Source organism: Plasmodium fragile (genome assembly GCF_000956335.1).
Source record: "Plasmodium fragile strain nilgiri unplaced genomic scaffold supercont1.28, whole genome shotgun sequence".
NCBI lineage: Eukaryota > Apicomplexa > Aconoidasida > Haemosporida > Plasmodiidae > Plasmodium > Plasmodium fragile.
In genome coordinates this window covers 129,545-139,419 of record NW_012192608.1, presented here as the reverse complement: position 1 = coordinate 139,419, position 9,875 = coordinate 129,545, and the positions used below count along the sequence as shown (strand labels likewise).

General features: G+C 40.3%; 3 protein-coding genes across 3 annotated transcripts; all 3 read left to right on the top strand.

The window, feature by feature from the left end:
* Positions 1-22: 22 nt before the first annotated feature.
* Positions 23-3,744, top strand: AK88_02751 (uncharacterized protein; the record flags this gene model as incomplete). Its single annotated transcript, XM_012480374.1, has 6 exons — positions 23-2,111; positions 2,215-2,414; positions 2,545-2,692; positions 2,859-2,970; positions 3,112-3,280; positions 3,484-3,744. 6 exons carry the CDS (start codon positions 23-25, stop codon positions 3,742-3,744), a joined length of 2,979 nt encoding a protein of 992 aa, XP_012335797.1.
* A 1,881-nt stretch (positions 3,745-5,625) lies between these two features.
* Positions 5,626-6,656, top strand: AK88_02750 (vacuolar protein sorting-associated protein 26; the record flags this gene model as incomplete). Its single annotated transcript, XM_012480373.1, has 2 exons — positions 5,626-5,721; positions 5,766-6,656. 2 exons carry the CDS (start codon positions 5,626-5,628, stop codon positions 6,654-6,656), a joined length of 987 nt encoding a protein of 328 aa, XP_012335796.1.
* A 1,171-nt stretch (positions 6,657-7,827) lies between these two features.
* AK88_02749 (uncharacterized protein) lies at positions 7,828-9,777 on the top strand (the record flags this gene model as incomplete). Its single annotated transcript, XM_012480372.1, has 1 exon — positions 7,828-9,777. The coding sequence occupies one exon, from the start codon at positions 7,828-7,830 to the stop codon at positions 9,775-9,777; it is 1,950 nt and encodes a 649-aa protein (XP_012335795.1).
* Between the last annotated feature and the right edge of the window lie 98 nt (positions 9,778-9,875).

The following is a 9,875-nucleotide window of genomic DNA, read 5'->3' as shown; positions in this document are numbered from 1 at the left end:
AAAAAAAAAAAAAAAAGAAAAAATGTCGGACGTAATTCGTATAAAACCGAAGAAATACAAAAAGATGAAGAACGAAACAGAAGACTTCCTGATAGCATTCCTGTTTGACATTGTCTTCTTTGCCATATGTTTGTGTGTATGGTTATACTTAAGAAAAAGGCGCGATGAAAATAAAATAAGTGATAACATATATGTACTGAACAACCAAGCGCAGAGTGAAGTAAAAGCGGACAAGGAATCATCCAACGTGAAAGATGAAGAAAGTAGTGGCACTAGAAGGAAGGGAAATCGTTTTAGAACCTTCTTAAATATAAAGGATGAAAAAATTGTTAATACAGAAATAAAATATTATTTATTTTTTTTAAGGGCTAATAGGAACATTATTTTTTCCCTGTGTGTATTGGGAACCTTTCTGGTGTTACCACTTTACCTGTCACTTCCGCGAGATGATATTAACAACCCCTCCTTCTTCCATTACATAAGTGCTGGTAGCATCTCAGATATTAATATATTAACCATATTGTTTTTCATTACGGTTATTTATAGTGTCATATCGTATACCTTTATTTATTTGCTTTGGAAGAAAATTCGTCCTAGTAAAAAAAAGACGAAGAAATTTTTGCCTCAGAATTTTACTATCATGGTTTCCAGAATCGATAAGAAAGAAATAAATGCTTATAAGATTTACAAATATTTTTGTAATTTAACAAATAATAAAGTGGTTTCTGCTTATCTGATATTAGATTATTCTATTGTGTACCATGAGCAGAAGAAGATTTTCAACGCCACTAAGAATTTGAAAATGCTCAAGGAGAATGAGGAGAAGAAGAGTATTAAGAGGGAGAGGTCCAGGCGCTTCCTGCGCAGCTTTCTCCACAGAGGCAGGCCCTCCAAGGTGGACCCAAAGGTGGACCCCAAGGGGGATGCAAAAGGGAAAAACGCTTCACAGGATATGCCCGTGCAGTTAGATGACGGGGGCGAACGGTTGAATGAGGAAAATGCCAACGTGGAAAAGGCCCAGACGGAGGGAGTCGCACCTACTACTCCTCTTACAAATGAGGAAGGCGTTCCGACGCAGGACGTGGGAAAGGTTGACACGGAGGATAAAGTGTGCACTACAGAGAAGGACCTCATCGAGGGGGCAGACAAGTCCCAAGGAGAAGTGGCAGTGGCCGCCGACGGGGTAAATCGGTCTGAGGACGAAACGAATTGTCAAATTAGGAACAAGGCGGATGAGTGCGAGAGGATGGATGCGCAAGGAGAAGCATACTATGGACAAAGGATTGGAGAAAATGTGGCCGGCGCAGGTCGGTCAAAAGAAGGCTGCAAGAGAAGGAACAAGAGGTCAGAATTGAGCGGAGAGGAAAAAACGAATGAGAAGGCAGAGGAACCGAGGGAAGAGGCTAGAAGAAGGAAAGGAAGTCGTGTGGAAAGCAAAGCCAGTTTCTTAAAAGATACTAGTGACGAGGATGACGATATGCAAAGCAGCAAAATGAAGAAGAAAAAAAATGCCAACAAAAATTACACATACAAATTAGACATTGAAGATGAAAATTTAATGAGTAACAATAACGAAATGTTGTTTTACGATTTGGATAATTTGTCTACCAAGGAAAATGATAATATGGACGTAAATTATAAGAAGAAGAAAAAAAGTCGATACAAGTCAGAGTCTAAAAGAAATATATTTCATAAATTATTTTTCTTTTTAAAAAAAAATAAAAAAAGTCACTGGAAAAAAAAACTTAAGGAACATTTGATTAAATTTTATTCGATAAAAAATGAAACTCCAAAAACGTCTACTGGGGTTTGCTTCGTATCATTTATTGACACCAAGTCCGTTCATGACTGCATTCATAACATACCTTTTACTGAGAGGAACAAGTGGATCATATCCAATGCGCCCCCCAATTATGACATTATATGGAAGAATTTGAAGAATCACAGCTATAAGGTTTGTGCGCGTTTTATTATTCTTAATGCGCTGCTGTTGCTCGCCAACACGATTATCATTTTGACCGTCACATCCATTGACAACATCCTGAAGCTGAAGATTAAGAAGTACCGTCAGGAGGACCCGAGCTCCGGCAACCTTAGCGCCGTTCTCATAAGTAAGCCGCGTGACAGCGCAGCAGCGTAGCGGCGTAGCGGCGTAACGGAGTAGCTGCTTAACACACATTTGCACCCCTCTTTTTTTTTCCTTCTCCCCCTCAGCTTGGCTCTCCCCATTTATCGTCATTATCGTTAACAGTATAATTCAGCCGGCCCTGATTGCGGGCGTTTCGGTCGCCATTGGGTTCATAAGGAAGTCCAGCGAACACACATACGTATTGCAAGGGAATTTTATCTTTTTAATTTTGAACACGATTATTATTCCCCTCTTGTCTTTGTCTCCGCTCAGTTCGCTGATAAAGGTAAGGCCGCTTCGAGTGGGGCGCGCACACATGTATATATGCTGCAACCCGCATGCATGCTTCACTCCGTATTAATACTCCTAACCCATGCGCACTGCGAAACGTTGCCCTGCCTCCCCCCTCCCCTTAGGTTATGTACTCCGACGAAATAGGCCAGTGGTCCGCCCGCCTGGGGGCCTACCTGTTCAACTCCAGTGGGTTCTTCGCTATGCGATACTTGCTTCACTGTTGCTTTCTTACATGTGGAAACCAGTTGCTTCAGATTCCGCAGTTTTCAAGTAAGGCCCGATTTGCACTACGCAGAGGACAGTGTGTAAAAATAAACACCGGGTGGTGCACAAGGAAAAGTGCGTGCCTGCTACTGTAGTCCATCGGGGGAAGGATCCATCTGTCCATATGTACAATGAGTTCATCCCCCCTCCCCATTTGCCCCCTTTTTTACAGTTCGATCAATCGTCAAAACGCTAACGAAGAAGGAAACAGGTGCATGGAGTTTTGATTTTGGTTACTGGTACGGATTCAACACTACCATTTTGGCCCTGATATTGACCTTTAGGTAGGTGGAGAGTGGTACAAACATTATAATTTTTTTTTTTTTTGTTTGTTTCCCTCTTCCCCCCTTTTTATCACTTACGCGTCTGATATATGTATATATATATGTATATGTATATGTTTACATTACCCCTCCCCTTTGCAGTGTCGCTGTTCCTTTCATCCTCCCGTTGGGCTCGCTGTACTTCTTCCTCCGGTACCACGTTGACAAGTACAACCTGATATATGAAGTATGTCGAACGAATTTGGACAGCCATGGAGCTATTATAAGAACGGCTATTAAGTTTATGCTTTTTTCCGTGGCCTTTTTTCAAGTAAGTTATTTTTGTGCGATGCGTCCCCGTGATGAACAGTCTGTTTGAGGGGGTCAACTAGGATTGATTAGATATTGTGGCCATTTATGCGGTTGTAGCGTTACCTGTTCCCATCAGTGTCCATTTGCAGCTTCCACGTTCATCGTCACCACCCACATCTGTATCATCGGCGCATTCTGCCCTCCCCCTCCCCCCCTTTGCAGCTTGTTATGTTTACCTTCTTCTCTCGGGTACAAAACAAATTCATTTCTGTGGGCAGGAACATCCTCTTTTTGTCTTCGTCGCTCACAACGCTACTGCTCCTGTGCCGATCTACGGAATGGGTAAGCACAAACCACATAAAGAAGAAGAAAGGGAAAAGAACGTTCTGTTATCTTTGTGAGAAAAACGTTTACGTTAGTAACTTGAAGGATTTGAATAAGTTGAAGTACGCTTATGCCAACCCCTACGAAGCCAAGCGATGAAAATGTCTTTTTGGCGGGGGTGCCGCGTTTGTGAGGAAGACGCCAAACAGTATGCCTTAGTATTATGTGTAAATATGCCTCAGTATGTGTGTAAATATGAGTTAGTATGTGTAAGTATGTGTAAGTATGTGTAAGCTTGTATGTTATGTACGTGCATGTATGTGTATGTGCGGCCGGGGCCCCCCCCCCCCCTTATCTACCCAAGTCATATTAAAATTTTGACCCTAACCAGACACATCACTACTTGAACAACGTTTGACGCGAGAATTTGTTTGTGGCCCCCCCCCGTTTTTTTTTTTTTTTTTTTTTTTTTTTTGTTTAAGACATAGTATTTATTTTTTAAGCGTATTTAACTTGGTTTGTTTTTGTTTCGTGCTTCCCTTTTTTTTTTTTTTGCAGTTATATGTGTTTAGCTGCTTATCCGTTTAGTTGCCATTAGGCGCATTCAATATCCACTCCCGTTGTACCACATTTTTTTTTTTTTTTTTTTTTTTCGCCTTTCCATTTGTGTACAGGCAATATGATAATATCTCACTCCAGCATAGCACCCCTATGTGTAATATGCACACGCGGGGGTATGCAGCATGTATCATATATATGATTCTTTGACGCCCTTTTTTTTTTTAATAATAAGACAACAGTAAAAAAAAAAAAAAAAAAAATTATAATTTAATAAACTCTTTTTGATTTTTTTAAAAAAACATTTTTTGCTTCAATCTGCTTTAACTACAACTATTGTGTGGGGGGTGTACAACCAGAACGGGAAGAAGAAACCCTAAGTTTGCATTGGCATGATACATGCTGCGATTATCACGTGTGCGGCTTCGAAAGTTTTATTCTTTCTACATGCACTTGGTAGGTTCATCACCGCGCATCAGCATTAACGCCATTTTCGTTAAACGGTCTTGCCTCCGAAATGCGATTAAGTGTGTGGGAATATTCCACGTAGGAAGTAGCACATCCGGGTTAGGCTTCCCTAGCGTATTTTTTTGTATTTTTCAATGTGCTTAAAAGGGTGTTCTTTTGTGGGGAGAACAGGACACTTGTATATGCATTTGTTTAGCTCGATCTTTTTTTTTTTTTTTTTTTTTTTTTTTCCTATATTTTACATGAACGGCAAGGTGAAAAAAAAAAAAAAAATTCCATTTCACCATTTCGCCAATCCGGGCGCAGATAATACATTTTGGCCGCATCAAAGATCCATATGCAAAAGTAGCATAGGAAAGCGCACTATGAACTTGGGCAATGTGACCTGAAGGGAGCGGGGCAGTTTTCACTGCTGTATGTTTAAAAGGGACCATCACGCATACCTACTTCGTTCTGTTCCCTCCAGTTTCGTTTTTTTTTAACCTTCTTGAGCGTTTTCATCTTTCTAATTTTTTGTTATTTTCGTGCAAATTGCCAAGGGGAAAAGAACTAATGTGGATGTGTACCATCACAAGCGCTGTTGAGATATACGGCTTGATATTTACCTTTACCTTTTGAAGGATAACTTGACCCATTTTTTTTGTTTTTTTTTTTTTTCCTATTTAGTAGTGTATCCCTGATAGGTGGGCTTCCGAGGCGCAGAAGCCTAGAAGTTGGAGTTGTATATATGCTGGGGCATTGTGAATACACCTCAGGGCACCACTTCACTGTGCAGATTGCTCTAGTGTGTGTACCCGTGCGACATAAAACGGACTGCATATTGTGCATATTCGATTGTGCCCCTTTGTGTGTAACTCATTTAAGCACCCCGCTGCTTTCATGTACTCCTATATGAAACACCTGCTGATGCAGTAGAGCGGGACATCGCTGAACGGGCGTAGGATTATCGATTCGATTTGGTGCAAGGGGATATTCGCATGTGCCAGGTTGATTTTGAGCCGTGCTGGTGTCACGATGGTAAGCATGGGAGGGTACACACTTCGTCACGTGAAAGAGGGTAATTGGAAGAGCGTCAACCTAAATTGCTCTTATGCATACTTCCAATATAGTGTTACACGATGTGCCTGCCGTTCACCCCCCCCTCATTTGCGCAGCTGTCCAACATATTCGGGAGCGTGTGCTCGATAGACCTTAAAATAGACGCAGAAGGAAGCCGGAAGTTCGCCTTTTTGCGAAAGGACAAAAAGGGAGACAAGTGTCCCATCTTCTCAGATGGAGAGGACATCAACGGAGTTGCCACAATCAGTTTAAAGCCAGGAAAGAAATTTGAACATTACGGGATCAAATTAGAATTGATTGGTCAGATAAACATTCTAAATGACAAGTCGAATTCATATGACTTCTTTTCCATATCGAAAGATCTAGAGCCCCCAGGGTTTCTAATAGAAAGCAAACAGTTCAAATGGAAATTTTCTTCAGTGGACAAACAACATGAATCATATTTTGGAACTAATGTAGAGTTACGGTACTTTGTCAGATTAAATATAATAAAAGGATATGCAGGGAACATACAAAAGGAAATTGATTTTATCGTTCAAAATTTATGCATTCCTCCTGAGATCAACAGCACTATAAAAATGGAGGTAGGAATTGAAGACTGCCTTCATATTGAATTCGAATATGATAAGTCCAAGTATCATTTGAAAGATGTTGTGGTTGGTAAGGTTTACTTTTTACTTGTGAGGATTAAAATAAAACATATGGAGTTAGATATTATTAAAATGGAGACCTCTGGGGTTGGTAAAAATTACACCACTGAGACGGTTACATTATCTAAGTTTGAAATTATGGATGGGTCACCAATAAAGTCGGAGTGTATCCCGGTGAGGCTGTATTTGAGTGGGTTCGATTTGACCCCCACTTATAAAAATATTCAAAACAAGTTTTCCGTTAAGTACTATATAAATTTGATAATTGTGGATGAGGATGAGCGCCGCTACTTTAAGAAGCAGGAGATTTTCCTTTGGCGCAAGAAGCTGGGGTGACCGCGCGTGGTCTACATGCACTCAGGTAGAGGCGAACATGGTGTTGTGGATAAATTGTGCACGAGTACACTTATGCAGTGTTGTATGTGGTAGACACTGCACAGGAACCTTACCTCTACATATGTGACCACGTTATGAGTATGCGTCGTCGTCGCCCCATGGTCGTTTGGGGAATGAGTCTACGTTTATACCTTTCACCGATACGTTGAGAAGTGCCCCATATGTTCGAACACATAGTTACACGGTTTGAGCGGCCCCTTATGAGCAAATCGACAGTTGCGCTTAGTGGGTGTGTGTTGTTGCTTATGTACCGGTGTCGCTATTCCGCGTTCACCGTTTACCTTCATTTTAGCCATTCGTTTTCATTTTGCACTATGATATGCTTACTTTTTATTTTATTTAGTATTTTTTTATTTTTGTTTTTTTTATATGAGCACGTGTTGCTCACCCCGCCCTATACTTGGGTCATAATTCATAACGATTGGATGATTTTTTTTTTTTTTTTTTTTTTTTTTATTCTGCCTTTTGTATGGAAACTCGCAAAATTATAAATAAGTACCTTTTGTTAGGGATAAAAAGGGAGCGGGGGGAGGTGTAGACAAGCGAAATGTGCATGTGCACTTGGTGGAAGTAGTGTATGTACGCTTGTGGGAAAAAGGGGGGTTGTGAAAAAAGACGGGAAAAGGGACATGTAAGAGTGGCGCGTTCAGGTTACCCGATAAAGTTGCTCAACACTGTTTCTCCTTAATGTTGTCATTTGTGCAATTCAGGTTTATGAGTTCTCCAGATATTTGTGCCGTTGCTGACTCAGTTGTGCTAACCCCACCGGGAAAAACAGCCTTTGTTTTTTTGCTTTTTTTCCATAGCGTGATAAACCCATATTTTTGTGGGTGCGCCATTCAAAATACAAAAAAAAAAGGACAGCAGCTGGACTGGGGCTAAGCGGAAGACCGTCGATGTGTATTGTGTCTCCCCCGGTGAAGCGAGTCCCTGTCCACTGAATGCGTAAAGGGTGTGAAAAATTACCCTCCCCCTCAGCCGCACTTTTGAGCGCCTTTCCAGTTTGTAACTAATTTTGTGCAGTATATCCCATCTGTGAGAAGGAAAAGAGAGAACATATTCAGAGGGTATATATTAATATACGTGTGACTTTCACGATTGTACACGCACCATGGAAAAGACGACAAAGAGGTCACGAGAGTCCCTAACAATCTTACTGGACACTCGATACAACAACAGGCAGAAGGAAAAGGAAATAAAATTATTTGAAAATATAAAAACGGACATTAGCATTATCATCAGCGAGCAACTGAAGAAACGATCGAAAACAGAGTTCGAATTGAATAATATAAAAAAAAAATTTTCATATTTAAAATGCATGTCTGAAGAGTTGGAGAGACAGATAAAGGAAGGGAACAAAGAGTTAAAAGTGGAAGAAGAGTTAATTAAGAATTATTTTGAATACACAACGACCAATCTGAGTTACGTTTTTATCAAATACGAAAATATCATTAGTGATCTGAGTGATCAGAATGGATACATGAATGTAAAATTAAAAAATATAAAAGAAAATGAGTTAACGACATTTGACAGAGCGTATGAAATGCTGGTGGAGAAAACTAATCAACTTACCTCTACAAAGGAAAATATCATAAGCATGCAAAAAGAAGTGCAAAGTTTGAAAAAAAAATATGAACATGTTCAGGAAGAAATAGAGATAAAAAGGGAAGAAAAAAATGATGTGGAAAATAAATACAGGGAACTACTGTCTAGGATAGAAGAATATAAAAAGGAATTTGAAATGATAAAGGAAAAATGTAACTCCCAAATGAACGAAAAGAAACAAAGTTCGATCGATTTAAACAAAATTGAGGAGCAAATGGAAGAAATGCAAAAGGAAATCTCAAGTTTGTGCAATGAAAAGAAGATAAAAAATGATGAACTACAAGGATTAAAGGACGAACATGACATAATCTTAAACGACCTGTATCGGTGTAACTCCCATATCAATGACAAATGCGACCTGCTATGTGAGCAGATAAACGGGTTAGAAAATGAAGTAACTGCCATGCAGGAGGAGAAAAATGAACTCAGCGGAAGTTACAAGCAATTGGAGATAGGTCTGAGTAATGTATCCCACTATTGTGAAGAAAGCAAAAGAGAAAACGAGCAGGAGTCTCTCCTCATAAAAGAATTAAGTGATGAACTGATCAAGAAGAAAACCAATTTGAAGAAGACACAGGAAGAATTTTCACATATAAGTGAGAAATGCAATGAGGTCAAAAATGAAAATGCAAAGGTACGAGATAATTATGACCATGTGAATAGAAGGATGGAGGCAGTGGCCATATCCATGAATCAATGTCGTTGTACGCTGCAGGGACATGAAACCGAATTGGCACAGTTAGAGAATGTAAAGTTGGAAAATGAGAAAACGAAGGAAGAAATTTTAAGTCTTATGGAAAAATCAGAAAAGTTACTCCTTGCGCAAAAAGATTTTTTTTTTAAATTGTCCAAATTGTTGCAGCTAGTAAATTTGTCCAACGAACAGCTAGCCAATTTAAAACGCGAGGCGGAGGATGGGTCAGATAATAATGATGTGGAGAAGACCTACGAAGAATTAAAAACACACTTCACGAAGTTATCAGCTGATGTATACGAACAAGATGAGATGCACAACTCACTCCAAAAAGAGATAAACGATACTGCTAAGAGGGTTACCGAACGGGAGGAAGAAATTAAGACACTGGAAAATGAGCAGGCTGATTTGCACAATCGGCTGGAGATGGTCTCCCAAGACCTAAGCAATATGCATTTAGAAGTGGCCAAGCAGCAAGGTACTTTGGAGGATAAAATGAAAGAGACGAAAAATGCGCTCACACACAAGTATGATGAGTTGGTTGAATCGATCGCTTCCCAGATTAAGAACAAGCAGGGTGAGCATAATAATTTTGTTAAGCAGGGTGAATTGGAAAAACTCGAATTCGACTTTCAGTTGTTTCAGTCCGAGCTGACCGCCACCCTCGAGAAGGAGTGCGAACTGAAGAGGCGGCAGATAGCCGAGAAGGACGCGCAGCTAAAGGGATATCAGGAGAGGTACACCTCGTTGAAGGGCATCTGATGTGTTTCGGTAACGGTTGGGGAGTTTGTTTTTGCGGGACGTGTTTTGCCTTCCTTTTCCCCTTTTGCTCTGCATAGCCCTCATCTTTTGTCCCCCCC